A 22,583-nucleotide genomic window follows, 5' to 3' on the forward strand; every position below is an offset into this window, starting at 1 on the left:
TGTTGTTTTTTCTTGTGGCTTTACTGCAGAAATATAAATATTTCAACGTCCCCATTCACTCACTGTACCACAGATTTTTGTTAGGCAGAAACAACTGGTAATTGATGTATCATATTGATCATTATCTGGGGAGCTGTTTCTTTTTTTTTCACCATTTGAAAAGTTCATATTTGAACTGATGGTGGTGCTATATGGTTTGTTCTAGACACCTCAGATTTGGTCAGATTACTATTCAGGACCACCACTATAAATCTACCAAATTTCGTCATTTTCCTACATTTTCCACTTGTGGTTCACAGAGTTGCCACTGATTCCCATTAAAGAAGAAAGAAAGAAAACCAATAGATACAATAGCTGTATGAATGGCTACAGCATCTTCGGTGCTTGGCTCCTAATAAATTTAAATTAGTCAGCATTATGCACAAATCTTGTCACTGAATCTGATCTCATATCACTTGTCTTGTTTACAGTTTCGCTTCTATTGCAAGTGTCTCACTGTAACCCAGATTTTTCATAAACTGAAAAAAAAGTTTCGTTGGATCAAAGAAAAACAATTGCTTCATCTTGTTACAAGTAACCAGTTTAGTTTTTCTCAACTGAAAAAATTAAGTTTGATCAACTCAAATTTCTATAGTCAACTGAAACTAAAAATTTACTTTCAACCAAATATATTTCTTACATGATTATCACAAATGATCACTCAGTTTATTTGGAATAACTTATTTTTACATATTTTTAAATCAAATATCCAGATAAATACAAATCTAAATTATGTTTAGCAATTTCTTCACCTTCAGAATGTGATTTTTACTGTGTTAAAAATGAAGCTTTTTACACTATTGAGCCAAATATTTTAAAATGTTTATTACATCACAGTGAAATCTTCAACACTCAGTGACATCATTTCCACTTTTAGCATTGCAAAGCAATTTGAGGAAGAATTTACAACAGTTATTAGTGAAAATTTGCTTTTAAACTGCATGGTTTAAAGCATAAAAGTCCTCCAAGAAATTTAACGTCCATGTGCCATTGAAAAAAAGCCACTCACAGTTCAGATGAACTTGCATTAACTTGAAAAAAGAAATGAAAAAAGACATTATAAACATTATAAACTCTTCAATACATTTTACAACAATTCTCCTGATATTTGGTGCTTTTTTAAAACATCAATTTACTAGAAAAACAACATCTGTAGCTTCATTTTTCAGGGAAATCATTTACTCATCCTCTTGTAATTCAAATCCATCAGATATTGGTTATCTTTAAAATGCCAATTAAGATATTTCATAATGAAACCTGAAGACTGACTTTCCCTCCATTTAACCAAAACACAGAAGATCCAAAAAAGTCATAAAGGTGTCATAAAAAGTTTGTTTTTATGTGAATAAAAGCAAATTAATCTGTAAAAAAACAAACAAAAAAAACAAATCTGTTTATCATATAAAGCGATCATATCTCTTCACAAGAAAAAGAAACCACTAAATTCATATAGAACTCCTTTAAAACACTTTTATGACCTTCTAGAATATTCTAAGTTTTGGTTACCTGAACTTTTAATGGATGGACAGAAAGCTCTCAGGTTTCGTTAAAAATATCTTAATTTGTGTTTCAAAGATGAACCAAAGATATGGAATGACATGAGGGTGAGTACATCACAGATTTTTCATTTTTGATTGAATTAACTCTCAAAGTCTCTGCGTCCATCTGTAAAAACAAACAAACTAACAAAAGTTTCCTTTTCTGCCAAGCACAGCTGCTTTTTCTTGTATTTGCCGAGCTCATCACCTTCTCCTAAGTGTCTGTTTTTCCTGCTTTGAGAGATTTTGAGAAAAAGAATTGGGATTAGTTGTAGTATACACAAATGTCTGAGATCAATACCTTAAATAACAACAGCATAATCTTCATTAAATCATCTCGTGCACTTTATAATATATTAAAGATCCTTATTTCAAACATTTATGTTGCTTTGGTATTGGCTGGTATGTTGTGAAAATCATTAAAAACATCTTTCCTAAAACACAAGACATTGACAGCCTTTACCATCTGGATTAAAGGAAAATAAAAGCATCATTTTTAAACAGTAATAGACATGAACTATTCGAGCAAGCAACAGCACCAGTAAATACAACAGAAAGATACAAATGTGCTTTACAGTAATGAGAAATACTGCTGAATAAACTAACCAAATGTTTGAAAAAGAAATCACTTTACGTTATGAATTAAACGCATGTATTTTTCTTTTATTGTTTGATTAATGACAGGGACAGCAGGGAAGCTTTGTTTAACTTTTAACTGAATGCATGGATCCAATATATTGATTCACATCTAATTTTCTCCCAAAAGTTTACATTTGCTTAAGACATAACCGACTGTGTTATGTTAAACTTGTAAAGACGGACATTTTTGACATTCTGTGTATATTTGGCGATTCAAACAGCGGGTCTCGTGTGCGTTAGTTGCTAGATGTTCTCCCAACTGAGTCTTTTCAGAACTTAATGCTTTTTCAGCCCCCGTGCCAACTTTTTTGAGACGTGTAGCAGGCATAAAATTTCTCAGTTTAAACATTTGTTACATTATCGGTGTTCTATTTTGAATAAAATATTGGCTCATGTGATTTGAAATTCTTTTAGTTTTCATTTTATTCAAATTTAAAAAAGTCCCAACATTTCCAGAATTCGGGTTGTACATGTGACAAAACACACCCGTTAAGCAGTTAACAATGTAACAACAAGGCATATGCACTTTTTTCAGTGTTGGGAGAAACAAATTGTTGTTTTTTTCTAAAGAATTCAAAAGAAAACCATTTGAAAAGTACATTTTGGAACCGGCGATGGTGCGATAGAGTTGGTTCTAGAGACCCCAAAGTTGGTCAGATTACTATTCAGACATACCACTTGAAGTGTACCAAATTTCATCGTTCTGCTACCTGCGGTTCATAGGATTGCCATTGACTCCCATAAAGAAAAAGCAACACATGTAACTTTCGGTGATTGGCTCCAAAATAATTTCTGCACATTACAACAGTCGATTCATCGTACCTAGTTGATATCACTTGTCTCATGTCTTGAATTGAGGCCGTTTGTTCATTCAGAAGTAGTTTTAAGTAATTGGATGCTACTTTCATATTGTGATATTTGGATTAGGTAACTCATTTCTTGTTAATAAACAGTAATTTCTACTGGAATACATTTTTAAAGTAACAGTCCCATTTCTGCGTCCAGCAGGACTCTGTTAGACCGGTTGACCATTGCATGCTAATTTTAGCGTCAGACTAAGTTGGTGTCTTTGCCAGACGTACGGCACCAAGACTGTTTGTTTTATTGTGTGACAGTGTAAAAGCAGCCTGGGATCGGCTCGTGTTTTCCCTCCCTCTGTCCCTGAAAGTGTCACCGCTGCGATTTATGAACCTCTCTCCGCAAGTCAGATGGAGATACAGCCCTGCATCTTATCAACTGGATTGAATCTGATTATTCAAAGCCGCAGCCAATTGTTGTTTTGGATGCATTTCTAATCTTTGTGTGCGAGTTGTTTGGCTTCCCGTCTGAAGCCAAGAACGCCGTGTAAAACGCTGAGTGATTTACGAAACTTGAGCAGGGCCTGTTTTGCTCCGTTTCTCCTGCAAACAAACACGAGCTTCGTCCGTCGGCCCTCAGATAAGGAAGTGATTCTCTCGTTCTTGGCTTCTTTGGCTTATGGAGAAGAATATTCCGTTGGGAAAGTCTGGATGTTGATAACAGCTGTTATAACTGATACAGGAGGAGTGATCGTCGAGTGACAGTAAAGCGGGGCATTTGCGTCATTGTACGGCAGTTGTAGGTTGCTGAAACACCCCATGGCCGCCTCATTTCTGGACCGGGTAAATTATAGCCGTCTTCCCCTAATTAGAACAAGAGAGGCTGACTCTCAGGAGGACCGCAGCGGCTGTGATGACATCACACTTTTCCCACAAACCCCAGAGGCAGCTCTGTGCTCAGACCGTTGAGCTGTAAAGATTGAGTTGTAGATTCACATTTGCTGTTTATTTAGAGCACATGGCAAGCCACCAAAGATTGGGGAGATTTATTGCTGTTTTGTAATTAGTACGCCAAGTTCTTCCAGTCAGGGCCAATCAAGTGAAAGAAAAGCCATTGCAAACTAAACCAATAACATGCATTTGGTGGAAATAAAAATGGCTTATGCATAGGAGGAAACTTGTCACGTATTAACTTTTTTTTTTTTTTTTTTTTAAAGGTTGTTTTTGTGGGGGGGTGTAGATATATATAAAATATGATTTTTAATTAATTTATTATTTATCTATTATTTTATTATATTTTATGAATAAATTATCAATGTATGAAATTATCAATGTTTGAAATGTTAAATTAATGTTTTCATACACTGTATAAATATATACAGTGTAATCCAAAATAGACCAGCACTATTTATTTTATTTTTGCATTTTCTTATTATATTATATTATATTATATTATATTGTTATGTTGTCTTAAATATTTCTTAGTACTTTAAGTCATGTTTTTCATATTAAAATGTCCGATATACATAATTTTTTATTTGATTCATTAATGCAATATTATCATTCATTTACTATTATTATTGTTATTATTTACCTTTTATCTTTATGTATTTTTAAAAGAAAAATATTTGGGATAATAATAGATTTGTGTTTTTACATGCAAACTATTGTTGTTTCTTTAAGTCTTTGTGCTGCATTCTATTCTAGTCGGAAAGTTGGAGTTTCCAACCGTGTGTCTGGAAAAGTGCTATAGAACAAAGAAATACAAAAGAAGGTCATTTTGCTGTGAGCTGAGGCAATATTTCATTAGTCATACAAGCATTGTTATAGCAGATTAACTCTTAGCTTTCTTGTTTTAGAGCGACTTTAATGGCAGTGATATATCTGTAGCTAACATGGAAATGTAATAGTAATTCCTTTAAATGCAAACTTCTTCTTTTTTTAAGGATTTAATTCTGGCTCCAAAGCAGTATCAAGCAACATTTATCATGCCTTATGATTACAGTTAAAACTAAGACCTTAAACCCATGCAGATCTGTGACAGATGATGCAGGAACTTCACCATCCTCTGCAGCAGCTGTGTTGCAGTAGTTCTGTCAATTAATGTTTTCAATTTTTGCATTTCTCACTGACATCATCAGTTCAAGAGCCTCCAGCATGAAGCTCATTAGACAAAACTGAATTCCTGCTCTGCTTTTAATGGAGTGAGACTCACAGCACATCATACACCCATGAGAAATAGACTTCATTAATGTAATTATATTAGCATTTTATTAAGATAAATTGTTTTCATACACTGCAATAAACAGTGGGGTCCAAAATAGACCTAAATTATATTTTTAATATATTATTTTTTCTCATTTATATTATATTATATTATATTATATTATATTATATTATATTATATTATATTATATTATATTATATTATATTATATTATATTATATTATATTATATTATTATATTATATTATATTATTTGCACTTGATTACTGACCTTGTAAATAGTGCAGAATCTAAAATATTTTTTTTTTACACGAGTCTTTTATATTTTCTTATTATTATATTATGCACACTGCTTCAATGGAAAATTTAAATTTACTCTCATTTGATTACTGACCTATAAACATTTCTTACAAGTTTCTTTTAAATGTTTCATTTTAAATGTTCAAAATCTTACCTTTTTTTTAGACTCTTGGGCTCCATCATATATTAATTATAAAAATGATGCTTGTTTTGAACTGTCAGCTTTCAAAGGTCAAAAGTTTTTTAGCTGTTTAACTGCAGGATTCTCATGTATTCAGGCAATACTGAAGCTGAGAGCAGTGAAATGCACGCTTTCAATAAGTAGCTTTAGTCTGCTTGTATTTTCTTGTTGTATTAGAGATACGGCTCATGCAGTTTGTTCTCTTTGGACAGACACCAGGGTTTTGACTGACACTTCTCTCTAACCATTTTCCTTGCGGTGCTCTAATTGCTGCTTCAACATCAGTCTGCAACACAAACCGCATCCAGCAGAGAGCGAGTGTTTTGCACGTCTGAAATCAGGTCAGAGGAAAGCCTCAGAAGATTCAGGCTTCGGTAGGCAACGGAGATGCAATCGGATATCTGGTCCAACGTTGCGCTCTTGTGTGGTCTGACATCTCTGCTTTTCTCTCCGTCTTTCACCTTCTCGAGCTAATTTTTTGTCGCTGAAGCGCTGTTGCGAATTAAAGCCCATTGTGTAAGACTTCGCACTTGGAGGTGACTACAGATTGATAGATTACCAGAGCTGGCTGTGAATTGGCTCTTCTCACGTCATGCGTCTAAATGTTTCTCACATGGTCCCTCGGCGAGAGCAGAGTTTTCTCATGCATTAGAGAGCGAACCGTCTGCACCGAGCCCCAAACCTCTGTGAAACTGAGCCTCGCTAATAATTAGACCCGCAATCACATCGATGGCTTGTGGGGGAAGGGTTCGGCGCTTGCCAGAGCAACAGAAATGTGGACGACTGTTATGATTGGCGTGCTTTAAGATGGACAATTTTGTCTGCACTGTGAGAATCACTAAAAACACCCTAGTGATCTTATAAATGGGTCATTCTGTAAAATCGGTGCTATTTGCATTTTTTAAAATTAAATTACTGTAATATTTTAATATTTTGAATTTTCTATAAGACCCTGTTTAAGTATTAATTGCATTGTGACATTTCAAACTAAATGAATGCATGTTAATATATGTTGAGAAATAATTATGTCAGGGCTGACATTTCTTTTATGGTTTCACATTAACATTAATTGAATATTACAACACTAGTGTCCAAGATCATCCAACTGCAAGGTGCTTAAATATAATAGTAGAATATTATATATTGGTGTGTGTATGTATCCTGTTAACTTCATGAAAAAAAAGGAAATCATTTATTGTAAAATGTATTATTATTGGAAATGTCAACATTAAATATAATTATTTTATATTATATATGTAATTATATATGTAATAATCAGGGATGGGCAGTATTTCAAATACATGTATACTATTATAAATACTATTTTGTATTTAAATACATTTAATCTTAGTATTTTTGTATTTTCAAAATACATAAAATACTTTTTGCCAGTCAACCTCTTTATTAGACTGCTGATTTCCTGTATCAAGCAGTTCAAACCTCAAACATGCCACTTTCATTCATGTGAGCTGCAGCTGTATGACTCCATCTGAAATTGGGTAATGAAATTTTCTGGATTCCTGAAAGGAAATAAGGAATAATACTGCCTTCGTGTGCTATCAAAATTTCCTACTTCCAATTTCAGAAGTCCTGATTACAAGCATGTCGCATTCAAGCGCTTTGCTGTTGGAAAGAATAGGAATCGTGGAGGACGCCAGGTTTCCTGGGAAAATCTTATTAAAGCCAAAATCGTAGATATTTAATTTTGAATGAAATGTAGCATTTCATTTGTTAACAACTATATCATCATTCACAGTGTTATCTTTATAGTTAGCTTGTTGATGATTCTGGATTTTCAGTCAAATACATGCTGTTCTGCTGTGTATAAACCATACAAAATGCTTGAAACGGTTATTGCACTACTATGTGCATGACTTTAACATTAAAACAAGGTGAGCTTGCTTTTGTGGGAAAAAAAAGCATACCTGTCCCAGCTGGTAAAAAGAAGAAGAAGAGCACTAGCAAGGAGAACATAGCATTAGCACTAGTCAGTCTTGTTAGTTTTATTTTTGGTTTTGTTTTTTGGTCAAATGGGTTCATTAAACTTTAACATTACTGATTGCTATGGCGATATGACAAAATATATGTTGGTGATGATATAAAGTGTAAGTCAATTGAACTTTTTCTATATCATTTATTTATTGTCGTGGTATGCAAATATATCTGTGGAGCTTTTAGTGGGCAGGAGTTATTGACACGTCGGAGCGATAAATAAACATGGATAAATGAGTAATAAGCAGCTTTCTGTGTGTGTGTACCCCAAGACAAAGATAACTATAATGCTAATAATAAAGATATCAATTAAAAAAAAACACTAGGCATACTCACACTAGGCACAGTTGTCTTGTACTAGAGCCCAAGCGCGATTGTCCTTTCGCTAACAGACAGATATCAGAGGATTATTACAGAGGCAGCTGAGGTCAATGGCAGAATTTGCAGCTTTACTCACAAACTACAATACATGTTCATCAATAAGATGAGAACCAGACCCATTCTAAATCTAAATGTACTAGAAATGTAATTAATTGAAAAGTGTGAGATCCAAGTAGTAATAAAGATTCTTGCTGTCATAATGATAACAATAGCGCATACAAAAATAGTAAATTAGCTGTTCCATGCTCTGGCGCGGTTAGCGATCACACTACATGCGTACCGCACACAAGCCACCTCTTCAAGCGGGCCAGGGCATGGTTAAACAAACCGCACTGGACACGGTACAGACTTGTGAAATAAACTGGACTTTGGGGGTCAATCGCGCTCGAGCACAGATCAGATCCCATAGTGTGAGTAGCAGATAACACACCACAACTATAACCATAACAGCACAAAAGATGATGAATGATAAAAACATTGACAGCCAATCGGAATCATTTCATCTTTAAACAGCTTGAGCATTTAAAGTGACAGATGACAACTGCATTGCGTACTTAGAATACACTAATATAGTTATCTTTATGATTATCGTTCTTGGTGTAAACAGGCCTTAATTGTGTTACGTTACTGGATGGCCAATTTCACATGTATTTTGTGTATTTTTAAAATACAAAATACTGTATTTGTATTTGTATTTAAATAAATTTTTCCACACAATATTTTGTATTTTTATTTTAAATACATTTTGATGCATTTGTGCTCATCTCTGCTTATAATGTAATTTTTCTCAACCTCATGACAAAAGAAAAATTTATCTAAAAATGCGTCTAAAATGAATTTGTCTAAAAATGAATAATGATGACAGTAACATTTTTTAAAATTATTTAATTACATAAATACCAGTCAATCTCATGACAAATGTAGTTAATGTAAAATAACCTTTTATTGTCAATATTTTAAATACTCTCTCTCTATATCTATATATATATATTAGTGCTGTCAAAATTAGCGCGTTAACACAGGCAATTTCATATCATTTCATATCGAATCGCAAAAGAAACTACGAGCATGCGATGTCGTGGTCAGTTAAGGCATGAAGTTACCAAAAAGGTGATTAAAGCTGCCATTAACTGTGCATGCATGTAATATGTTATGACTCATATTTAAGAACATGTCTCTGAAATGGTTTTCAAAACTGTCCTGGACAAGCCCAGGACTGTCTCCCTCATCTAACACACTTGATTCAACTCATCAGCTCATTAGTAGAGACTGAAATGGGTTAGAAAAGGTGATGAGAGTTGAGAAAATATGATGCGTGTCAGATCTGCGTCATGATCAGCTGCAGCAGCTCTTAAAGAAATAGCAGCCAAAAACAACCTAATGACCAGCTGCTGTGATGTCTGTTCATCAAGAACAAAAGAAAAAAGAGGAAATCAATAACTTTTATAGCTTTAAGGATTCATCTGTATTTAGTTTAGAATTTAGTGTTTGATAACTTTATTAAATTTCTGTATATTTCTGCTGAGGGGCACATGTAAATATGACATTTATTATAATGGGTTTATGTGAAGATTGTTTTAAGTTCACTTAAATTGGAAGTTATTTTTAAAGTCTAATAAATTTTAAAATTAATAGCTCTTAATTATAATGCAACGTTGAATAGCTATAATCAATGGTTAAATATTAGGGAATTATTTTTATTTTTTATAGGACAATCAGTATTAATTGGTATCGGTGATCCATGGCCTTCAGTCAAAAAAAGATGCCATTAAACAAATATTAAAAATATACTGTCTTTGTGTTGTTTGTACATTAGTTTGAAGATTGAATGTGAAATTATTGCAATATAAAAGTATTTAAAAACTTTAATGTTAGGTGGGATTGATCGCGATAATTCAGAAAAAAATGTGCGAGTGGTTAATTTTTTTTTTAATCGATTGACAGCACTAATATATGTGTGTGTGTGTGTGTGTATATACATATACGTGTATATATATGTGTATGTGTGTGTATATGTGTGTGTATGTGTATATATACAGTGGGTACGGAAAGTATTCAGACCCCCTTACATTTTTCACTCTGTTATATTGCAGCCATTTGCAAGTTCATTTTTTTTCCTCATTAATGTACACACAGCACCCCATATTGACAGAAAAACGCAGATTTATTAAAAAAGAAAAACTGAAATATCACATGGTCCTAAGTATTCAGACCGTTTGCTGTGACACTCATATATTTAACTCAGGTGCTGTCCATTTCTTCTGATCATCCTTGAGATGGTTCTACACCTTCATTTGAGTCCAGCTGTGTTTGATTATACTGATTGGACTTGATTAGGAAAGCCACACACCTGTCTATATAAGACCTTACAGCTCACAGTGCATGTCAGAGCAAATGAGAATCATGAGGTCAAAGGAACTGCCTGAAGAGCTCAGAGACAGAATTGTGGCAAGGCACAGATCTGGCCAAGGTTACAAAATAATTTCTGCTGCACTTAAAGTTCCTAAGAGCACAGTGGCCTCCATAATCCTTAAATGGAAGTTGTTTGGGACGACCAGAACCCTTCCTAGAGCTGGCCGTCCGGCCAAACTGAGCTATCGGGGGAGAAGAGCCTTGGTGAGAGAGGTAAAGACGAACCCAAAGATCACTGTGGCTGAGCTCCAGAGATGCAGTCGGGAGATGGGAGAAAGTTGTAGAAAGTCAACCATCACTGCAGCCCTCCACCAGTCGGGGCTTTATGGCAGAGTGGCCCGACGGAAGCCTCTCCTCAGTGCAAGACACATGAAAGCCCGCATGGAGTTTGCTAAAAACACCTGAATAAGATTCTCTGGTCTGATGAGACCAAGATAGAACTTTGGCCTTAATTCTAAGCGGTATGTGTGGAGAAAACCAGGCACTGCTCATCACCTGTCCAATACAGTCCCAACAGTGAAGCATGGTGGTGGCAGCATCATGCTGTGGGGTGTTTTTCAGCTGCAGGGACAGGACGACTGGTTGCAATCGAGGAAAGATGAATGCGGCCAAGTACAGGGATATCCTGGACGAAAACCTTCTCCAGAGTGCTCAGGACCTCAGACTGGGCGAAGGTTTACCTTCCAACAAGACAATGACCCTAAGCACACAGCTAAAATAACGAAGGAGTGGCTTCACAACAACTCCGTGACTGTTCTTGAATGGCCCAGCCAGAGCCCTGACTTAAACCCAATTGAGCATCTCTGGAGAGACCTAAAATGGCTGTCCACCAACGTTTACCATCCAACCTGACAGAACTGGAGAGGATCTGCAAGGAGGAATGGCAGAGGATCCCCAAATCCAGGTGTGAAAAACTTGTTGCATCTTTCCCAAAATAACTCATGGCTGTATTAGATCAAAAGGGTGCTTCTACTAAATACTGAGCAAAGGGTCTGAATACTTAGGACCATGTGATATTTCAGTTTTTCTTTTTTAATAAATCTGCAAATATGTCAACAATTCTGTGTTTTTCTGTCAATATGGGGTGCTGTGTGTACATTAATGAGAGGGAAAAAAAATGAACTTAAATGATTTTAGCGAATGGCTGCAATATAACAAAGAGTGAAAAATTTAAGGGGGTCTGAATACTTTCCGTACCCACTGTATGTGTAGGTGTGTATGTATAGGTGTGTATATATATATATATATATATATGTGTGTGTGTGTATATATAGTATTTAAAAAGCTAGGTTTTATTTCATATAAAAATATTAGTAGTATTTATAATATTGTCAATGATTAATAATTATATAAACTATTTTAAATGTTAAATATATTTATTTAATATACTGTATAAGAATTTTTTTTTCACATATGTATGAGTGACAAATAGCACCCCATAAAAACCAGAAACATCATGTTAGCCAACAATGCCTTAACTGACCTTTGCTCATGCTTGAACAGTTGACTAAATCTCGCTTTTCCAGAAAGTGTTTTCATCCCAAAATACATGAAGATGGTGTATTTTCTACTCGGAGCTATTTACAGACTAATTATATCTCCTTTTGTCACGAAAAGGCCCCAAAACATTTTTCAATGGCATGGTCTCTAACACACTCTGCCATGTAACAGATTGCCATTTTGCATATATCTAGCTTGGCGTTTGGGGTCGAGGGTAGGGGTTTGCTCCATGCTAGCAGCTACTCATCCACAGGAAATGTTGCATGTGCTAATGTGCTCCTGATAAACACTCACGCTCCGAACGTAGCGTTTGACAGATTAATTCACGCTGCAGTGCCGCAGTGACTCATCCAGATTTCTGCTGCTTGTCTTACCCGAGTAAGCAAGTTTTGTTAGCCTGCAAAACATACCTGCTACTAGGGATGGATCGATACCATAATTTTGGCTTCGGTACGATACCAGAATGTAATCCCTCGGTATCGATACCATAGGTGACAAATATCCAGCCTCAAAAGATAAGTGAATTGAAAACAATTTTATTAAAATAATAATAATAAAAACCTTTGTATCAAACTGTAACACAAAAACTTCAGGGAACATGGGTTACATTTTGATGTTACACTCTCTTGACTGCTTCATATTAGCGGTCGGCAGCATGGCAGAAACATTCCCTTCATATTATTGATACTAAAATGAATATAGCAAAACTCTTGCTTAATTCAAATTCAATTAATTTTCGATTGTATGAAATGCAAGTGCATATATTACGTGACCAAAAACTTCACTGGTTCTAGCGTGTCACACACACACACATTTGCACTTACTGTATCACATCTTTATGTGCGTTGATCAGTTGTAAATAAAAGTTCAAATTAAATCTGAATTTATGAATGATGCACTCACCTGTTGATCTCTTAATTCTCTGAAAAGATCAGGATGAGCAAGTGACAAATGCTTAAAAAGTTTGATGTGTTGCCTCCTTATAATGATTTATAGTAACGCTTGTATACAGGTGCAGTAAGCAGTTCGTTCACCTTTGTCATCTGTTTTGAATGCAAAGTAATGCCATATTTCACTTCTTCTGTTCTCTTTATTTATTAATATCGGGTACGTTGATAGTTTCATCTGTTTGATTCATTGCGTTGTTCTGTTGTCACATTTACCGGTTGCGCAGCAATTTGGGAAGCACTGTCACCTACAGGTGCACTTCGCAACAGCAGCGTATGAAATACCGAATTGAGCAAAATTATGATATCGTACCGTTTGAAACATAATATATACCGGTATTTTTCCAATACCGGTATACCGTGCATCCCTACCTGCTACACAACAAAAGCCAATGAATTGCTTGGTAAATCGGTTTTCTGTTCATTTCCACCTGGGCCTGGTTATACAAAACGGCACATGTGTTAATAAGTGTAGCATGTAGGTGTTTGTCTTGCACAGTTTTGTTGGGTTTTCAAGACATCTTAAGCATTTTATGCTGTGTTCTTGTCATTTTGGAGTGATTGTGTTCTTGAGATGAGCACTCGTTAACGTCACCACATATTTGAATGTGTTAATTGAAGAATCATGGTGGAAGCTAATTGGTATTGGTCATGAACTCGAAATTGCCCAATTTTGGCATTTTGTTCTGACCAAAATCACTTTAATGTGCATTAAATTGTAAACAAGCTCCAGGAAGACTTAGCAACAGGTCCTTAATAGTGAGCACATAGTGTAGCATACTATTAGTCGTCATACTTGTGGTCTGGTCTTGATTTTGAGCACGTTGTTTTCGAGTCAGAGAGGAAGTGAGGTGCGAGAGAGAGGTGGACCCCATGTGGAAGCCATTTCCTCGTTCCTGTGGCCGCTTTCGAGAGCCTGGGGCTTTGGTTCTTACCCAGAACTGGAGCGTCAACCACCATCAGAACTGAAATTTAGGATCTGGTTACTCTTATTCGGATTGTTGCTTTTGGGGATAGTGGTGAGGGATTCAATCCAGTGACGTGAATCATTTGAATCTGTTCACCATAAAGACGAACTCTGATTTGGCTGGCTCTTCAGGTTGCTCTTATTTGGTTCATTGCATTTGAGGGCAGTTTTTAATTCATTCCAGTTACTTGAACCTTTTGAATCTTTTGAATCTGTTCACCAAAAAGATTCATTCAAATTCATTCTCTGATTTGTCACTGGCCCTTTGTACAGGTTACTCTTATTCCTGTTGCGTTTGAGAACTTTCTACAGGTTACTTTTTTTTTTTTTTCATCACGTTTGAGAGCAGTTTTTGATTCAATCCAGTGACTTGAATCCCTTGAATCTGTTCACCAAATAAAATGAATTCAGGTACATTCACTGATTTGTCAGTGGCCTTTTCTGCAGGTTGCTTATTCCGTTCATTGCATTTGAGAACAGTTTTTGATTCAATCCAGTGACTTGAATAATTTTGAATCTGTTCACCAAAAAGATTCATTCAAATTAATTCACTGATTTGTCAGTGTCCCTTTTTGTAGGTTGCTCTTATTCAGTTCATTGCATTTGAGGGCAATTTTGATTCAGCCCAGTGACTTGAATCTTTTGAATGTGTTTACCAACGCTGATTTGTCAGTGGGGTCCCACTTTATATTAGGTGGCCTTAACTAACTTACGTACTTAACTTACGTAAGTACGTAATTAACGTACGTACTTTTAAATTAATAATTTGGTACAATGCACTTATTGTACATACATGTTTACATTGTACTTATGTTTTGAAAAATGCCTATATGTAAGTACATCTGTAATTACGTTTAGAATTACACTGTTGACCCATCTCTTAAACCTACCCATATCACCAAACCTGTCCCTAACCTTACCCGTATCCCACCTTAATAGCAGCAAAAGTGTTTTGCAATACAATATGAACACAATAAGTACATTGTACTTATTTTTTGATGTAAGTACATAGTAGTTAAGGCCACCTAATATAAAGTGTGACCGTCAATGGTCCTTTCCGTGGATTGTAGCGTTACTTCCAAGTTTTGTGTGTGTGTGTGATAAGAGTGAGTCACTGAACCATTCATTCAATTGGTTCTTTATACATTATCGAAATTTGCATGTCTGCAGATCTAGAGTGTTTAAACATCATACTGTAGGAGTTTACCCTACAAATGATGACACAGATCTGTCAGTTTTTGTTCCTCCATCTTGTCAACTGCTCAGCTTGACTTCATCATGCTTTAGAAAAATACAATAATAGTCTAAACGAATTGATTGAGTCTCGATAGCATCCTCATGTCACTTTAATTGTCTGTGGTCATCAGTCAATTTTACACATTCGTAATTCTTCCGCCCTCTTTCTCTGCTTGTTGTGACTGATAGTGACACATCAAAGTCATGCCCTCTCGCGTTCAGATCCTCCTTTATGAATCAGATGTTCCAGTTCATGCAGTTTGTTCATCTCGTTCAGACCTCGGTGAACAAAATATGAATCAGTGAGCAAGAATGATTTGTTCTCTAACATAATCTCTTGTTTCATTCTTACCTTTTGCCTTTTATTAGTGTCTGTGACGTCCTCCGATCTGCAGGCAGTTGGCTGGCGTGTGGAAGTGATGAGTGTAAACAAAGCCGGTGTAAAGAGGACTTTGGCAGTGGTGGACATTCGCGCACACAGTCCATTAATCATCAGATAACCCCTGCAAGCTGTCCAACCATGTCTTTCACATCCAAAGATTCTTGTTCCTTTGGCTTTTCTTCATTTCGCCCCTATCCAAAACATCTAAAATTGCTTCACAGCTGCTCTTGGGACGGGAAGAAGAAACATTTTCAGACACTATGTTTACATTGCTCTTCTCGCAATGTGCCAGCGGGACAGACAGACGTGTAATGGAGCGTTCCACCGAGTAGAAACACTGGACGTACAGCCGGACAACAAGTCAAATAACCGAGTATGAGAGAATCTTGGCCTCGTTCCTCTTCCTGTCAGTTTGTTTTCCATGTCTCTACGAAATGTTTTCAGGCCCTTCACAATTATGCTAACACAATCCAAATTCTCCTGGACTACTGTCAGATATGAGACACTTAGTCCGGCATAAATTTTTGTTTTAGTAAGGACAAATGCTAGCGTAGCGCAAACCCAAGAGTGTTGACAAAGCATCTCACTTTTATCACTGTTTGACCGTGTCTGTCAGGCTTTGGTGTTAAGCTATAAATATCGACCCCTCTGCGTTTCTTCTCCTTGATGACCTTCTTGTTTAGTAGGAGCTGTCTGTGTTGGGATTTGAGACTGTAAGCAATGGTGCCGGGTTCACGTTTGGAGAACATCTCTGGTTAAATACGACCCCAGCTTTGTTTTCCTATAAAAGGATTCATGTTTTTGTCTAATTTAAGATGACACGGCTTGTATTTGAGTGCGAGCTAGAAGTCAGCTCGGGTCAAGTTTTCACATTCATTTGCTAGGTATCGGCTAAATTGCTGTAAAGTTAAAGAGTTTGAGCGAGCGGCAGAACTCTTGGCTGCGGTGTAACCCAACAAAAACATCAAACAACAGCGTTAACCTCTTCCAAAACCTGGTTCTGGAAACACATGGAGAATGTGGCTTAGCTCCATTTAGTCCAAACAAGAAACAGGTTTTTATAGGATTTGGGTTGAAATTTGAGGCGTTTCGAGTGTATTGCGAGCCCCGCGTCGGCAGACGCAGAGTGTTGGTCAGTTGAGAATATGGGATTGTGCATTTTTCAAGGGATTCATGTGTGGAAACAAAGAGTCAATCTCACCGAGGTTGGCAGCGGGTAAACCTCTCGTTCTTAGCATCCCACGTGTTTTAGAGTTATCGGAAAAGGTGGCTGCCTCTTACAGGTGTTTGCCAAGAGTGCCAGAGTTCAGTAATATTGCATTACCAAAACCTCATGCATAGAAACAAACTCTTTCTAGAGCCTATTAATTGGTTTGTGGATGTAACACAATGAGTCTTTCTGTGTTCTGCCATGCAACTTGTTTTTGTATGTATCATTATGTGTGCATTAAAACGTTTTGTTATTTAGTCATTATTAATATTGCTAATTCTGATGCTAAAATTTGTTTTGACAACCCCTAAACCCAAGTAATACATTTTAGTGCATACCCAGCTAACAAAAATATGTTCCAAGACTGTTTTGCCAACGTTTCCTTTAGGTTATGAAAATGTACTCTGAGCATTCAAAACATCCATGTTTTAAATTTTTATTTATTTTATTTTTTTTGTTACATGAATGTTAAAGAAACATCCCATTTCTTACTTTTTTTCAAACATTATAGAATGTTGAATGTTCTAAAACAATTAGTAACATTTAAAAAGCATCCAACTAAAACATTTAAGGAAGAAATGTTCTATGAACGATAAATAAATTGTTTTTTTTTTGTTGTTTTTTTAGGACATTAGTCATGTTCTGGATAATGGACCAAAATATTGGACCATGGACCGGATTCACAAAATATTCTTAAATAGTCTTATTTTCTTGAGGAAAAAAAAGTTACAAATATTTTTTTATTACAAAAAATTCTTCAGAATATTCTTATTGTTTTTCTTAAAATTGTTCTTAAGACAAAACTTGAAAATAACCTTCTTAAAAATCATCTTGAATAACTTAACCCCGATTAAGAATGATTTAATGAATTTATTGGGTTATTTCAAATTGTTATATTTAAGCATTACAACAACACTAGCTGCATATAATACATAGTAGGACTATTAATAGGGATGTGCGCAAAGTTTCTGAAATGACACACTAATGACTGCTAATGTAAACTATGATCGGTCGTGACTATGTGTGACACGATAAGTTCAAAATTCAGTAACGACGAGTTGGATGGGGAGTTCATTTTTAATTTTAGCCTATAAATATGACATAATCGTTCTAGGCGTTCACGTGGAGACTGAGCGAAAAAAGACCACACACAAATGAACGAAACATACCCAGTAACTGATTGCATATAATCTGGATTACACAATCCGATTCAAAAAAACTAAGTACCTGTAGTTAATTACATTTTATAATACTTGCAATCAGACTACAGTTACTTTTTTATTGATTACATAATTATGTATTATACACACAATAGCAGTACATTGTTACATAATTTGATTCAACTTAATTATTCTTTTTATCTTTAAACACACAAATTCACATTATTTCTTAGATAATTAATTTGACCTGCATTTTTACAGATAATATGGTTGACTAATGTTATGAGTATTGTTTGGATAATTACAAATTTGCAGGTGTGGCTTAAATTTAGCCAAAAGTAAAAGTTTGATTTGAACTGTAGTTTAGCAATCATGTAGTTGTCATATCAAAGCAGAATGAAACTATTATTCAAATCAGAACTCATTGTAGCTCTGAGGTCACTCGGGTCACATTTGTTTTTGGAAGTTGTGGGAACAAGGCAAAAAAAATGCTTTTAATGAATTTCAAGAATATTGAGGCTGTAATTCCAGCCCAGTGCTTGAAGAGCAATGTCTTGTCAGAAAGGCTCATTTATCCAGACTCCCCGAGCCCACTGCTGCGTTTCTGCTTGTCCGCAGCACGAGGCTTCTGAAGGCTTCTTTCTTGATTTATTAATGCTGTAACCGTGGGGGCTCAGGAGACGATTGGCCGCGGTTATCAAGGCAGTTATTCCACCATTCTTTGGTCTGAGAAACATTACGGCTGCAATCCGAAGAATGTGTGAAGTAAGTGTTTGGATGCCGGCGGAATGCCGGTCAGGATTTTGCAGCGACCGCAGATTGATGATATTAATGTACTCGTCAGATAAATAAATTCAAATGCACGTCACTTAAAAATAGAATATCTCCTGGGCTTCCCTGCTTGTATTGAGCAGAACCTGTTGTAAACCGCATGAGGAGCAGCTCGGAGAGGGAACTTTGACTCCAGAAGGTGTTGAGTTTTCCTGTTAATCAGAAACACATGCAGCTGCAGCGGTTCGAGTGTCTGCTGCACGACTGAAAGCTGTTCATTCTGAAAGCTCTCAGTGTAGATTACTGAATAACGTGCCTCTCATTTGCATGCAGGTCACACAACACCCCTGAGCTGATGTCAGTCGGGTCATGTGACTCCTAAACCTGTCCCGATTGGTCCAGTGGGTCGTTTCCTGTCCAGCCTTGTTCGCTCTCACTCTGTGATTGAAATTAGACTAGCTTTGAGGCTGCTCATATGCAATGAGTTAAGTAATACAAGTTTTAAAAATGATCATATTTCTTTCTAAATGGAAGTACATTTAAAAAAAAAAACAAAAAAAACTACTGTTCATATAGAAAATTCTCATTGTAGTAATGTGTCTGGATGATTTATTTACTTTTTTGGGGCATTTTTAAAATTAGTTCTAAATGGGTATTTTAATTAAATTATATAGAGAGAGAGAAAACATCTGAAACAGTCACAAACTGTAGCATAACTCGTTTTGTGCAAACAAATGAGATATATCACACGCGATGTGATGAATTAGCATAACAGAACAAATGACTCATGCACATGTGATAGTACTAACTCAAGCCAGAGATGCTTTGTTCACCCTTTCCCATTGTTTTTGTCTCACTTCCACCCAGAAATCCCATCATCCACGAGGCCTTTCAGTGCGGCTCCCATTAAACCCCACGGGTAAATGACGAACGTGTTAATTCCATTCCTCCAATCAGCTTTGAGAGAACGCCAAATCCATCTGCACTGTTGCCCTTTCACTCCCCAAAGACTTCCTGTGACCTCGTGACATCTTCACTGTTATTTGCAGTGGATTATAAAGCAAATAGTTCTGCTTCTTGATGCTGACTGGTTAATACAACATTACAGCTGTGCTAAAACATATTTCAAATTAAAATAAAACATTAAAAAAAATTTAAACATAGTGTCAGTACCTCTTGTGCCTGTTTCCTTTTTTTTCTTTATATAGCACACACCATTTTTATTTATTTATTATGTACCTTTCTATACATTTAAGTGCTTTTTTCTCTGTGCTTATTTTGCCCTTCTCTCTCTCTCTCTGTCTCTTTCTATATATATAATTTGTATTATATTTTCTCATTTATTTGATCAGTGCTTTTTTTTGTACCTTAATGTATTTTTAATTAAAATATTTTTAAATATTTTTCATAGATTTTTTTATTTGTCAGTGCCTTTTATATATGTCCCTTTATATATTTTACTTTTTATGTACATATATATATATATATATATATATATATATATATATATATATATATATATATATATATATATATATATATATATATATATATATATATATATATATATATATAAATTATGAATATAAACATGTAAATATTTTCTAAATATGTACTGTATGTGATTGTGTGTGTATGTGTGTGTAATATATATATAAAATATACACAGAACACACATTATGCAAACAAAAACTTTTATTTTGGATGTGATTAATCGCAACTAATCGTTTGACAGCACTATGAAAAATTACATTTTTTAAATTAAAATAAAACATAACATTTAAATGAACAATTAAACTTAAAAATGCATGTCTTTTTTTCTTTTCAACTGTTTATTTATTTGTCAGTGCCTTTTGTACCTTTTATATATTTGTTTTATTTATTCATATTTATAAGGGTTACATTTGTAACACATTTATCTAGTTCCAGACAAAGATTGAGTAATTGTTTAAAGCTTTTGAAGTCTTTGGAGAGCGAGCGCTCTGCAGCTGTTGGTCATTTTCCCATGATGTTCTTGTGATGGGAGCACATGTGGCGAATCGGTGACGTGTGATCTAACAGTGGCCTGCTCTGATGTCATAACCCCAGACTGTGTTTGTCTCAGGGCCATGTGATGGACAACAGGCCAGAGCCCTCAGCTGCGAGTGTGTGCGAGGCGGCGTGACACGGATTGGATACAAATATAGCCGAGCTCTTTTGATAATGAATAGATGTACGTGAGCGTTTTTGTCCCCTGAGAGCAGACGCTCCCCAGAGACGGGCCGCGCATTATGAAACGCATCATCCTCTTGTAGTTTGGCAGCCTGTTTGTGGAGGCCACATCAAAAACTCGGCCGAGTTCAGTGCTTCAGTCATGACACAGAATTCCTTTCGCTTGTTCTGTTTTTTCTTTCTGTGCTTCAAACATGCTGGACTTCATGATGCATTAACAAAACACTAAGAGGAACCCAAGAAATATTGAGTGTTTAAAAAAATGATTGGTTTTACTATAGGGATGTGAATGTCTTTATGTCCGTGTTTATGGAATATAATTCAAAGGTTTAGTGTCTATGTATATATTTTTAAAGAAATTTGTGCTTTTATTCAGCAATGATGCAATAAATTGATTAAAAAAATGTAGCATGATTTCCCCAAGAATATCAAGCAGCACAGCTGTTTTTAACATTGATAATAATAAAATGTTTCTTGAGCAATAAATTAGCATATTAGAATGATTTCTGAAGGATCGTGTGACACTGAAGACTGGAGCAATGATGCTAAAAATTCAGCATTGCATCACAGGAATAAATGACATTTTCCAACATATCAAAGCAGAAAATGGTTATTTTAAATTGTAATAATATTTCAGAATTTTACTGTATTTTTGATCAAATAAATGCAGCCTTGGTGAGCAGAAAAGATGTAAACTTACTGACTACAAACCTTTTTCTAGCAAACTTTTTTAGCAAATAAAAATATTCTATAGAAATATTCTGTTCTATATATGATGTGTATGTGTGTGTATGCATATATGTGACCCTGGACCACAAAACCAGTCTTAAGTCGCTGGGGTATATTTGTAGCAATAGTCAAAAATACATTGTATGGGTCAAAATTATCGATTTTTCTTTTATGCCAAAAATCATTAGGATATTAAGTAAAGATCATGTTCCATGAAGATATTTTGTAAATTTCTTACCGTAAATATATCAAAACTTTATTTGTTATCAGTAATATGCATTGCTGAGAACTTCATTTGGACAACGATTTTCTCAATAGTTTGATTTTTTTTTTGCACCCTCAGATTCCAGATTTTCAAATAGTTGTATCTCAGCCAAATATTGTCCAATCATAACAAACCATACATCAATGGAAAGCTTATTTATGATCTATAAATCTCAATTTCGAAAAATTGACACTTAAGACTGGTTTTGTGGTCCAGGGTCACATATGTGAAGCATAACTGTGAACCGGTAAGATTTCACAATAATTATGACAGTAAATACAATCATTTTTGATCTACTACAATAATGTATTACATTATAAAATAGCCAACTGCGATGCAATATTTTATTTATTTGATTATTTTGCATTATGGTAAAGAGATTTTGCTAGAAATTATTTATATAATAAATGTTTAACGAATAAATGATAAAATTATATAAAATGTAATATAATTAAAAAAAACAATAAAAAAATATTTTAAAATTTAAATGTTAAATTATGTTTTAAAAAGATTGATTATATATTGGGTAGCCTATTATAATATTGTAATGTATTTTCTTTGTTTGAAATTAATTGTATTATTTCTTTCTTTGGGTGTAGCTAAGCAGCACAATGCGACAAAATTGTGACTGGCAAAATGTCTTGTTGCACGACATTTCTCCCCGTCAGGATAAAAACTCAGATTAACATGACAATTTATCG

The 22,583-nt window shown here is 35.1% G+C and overlaps 1 protein-coding gene across 3 annotated transcripts in view; it reads left to right on the plus strand.

Moving 5' to 3' along the window:
- aebp2 (AE binding protein 2) overlaps window positions 1-19,962 on the plus strand; it is a 43,630-nt gene extending 23,668 nt beyond the window's left edge. The window contains exons 9-10 of one of the 3 annotated variants that reach the window (XR_009270797.1): window positions 19,011-19,161; window positions 19,545-19,962. Coding sequence is in view for 1 of the 3 variants with exons in the window: in XM_058773590.1 (XP_058629573.1) it covers window positions 19,545-19,587 (43 nt within the window). In the remaining 2 variants the exon portion in view is untranslated. The remainder of the gene's footprint in view (window positions 1-19,010; window positions 19,162-19,544) is intronic. The other 2 variants (XM_058773589.1, XM_058773590.1) reach the window with 2 other exon arrangements.
- The last annotated feature ends 2,621 nt before the right edge of the window (window positions 19,963-22,583 follow it).

Source organism: Onychostoma macrolepis, chromosome 04 (assembly GCF_012432095.1).
Source record: "Onychostoma macrolepis isolate SWU-2019 chromosome 04, ASM1243209v1, whole genome shotgun sequence".
NCBI lineage: Eukaryota > Metazoa > Chordata > Actinopteri > Cypriniformes > Cyprinidae > Onychostoma > Onychostoma macrolepis.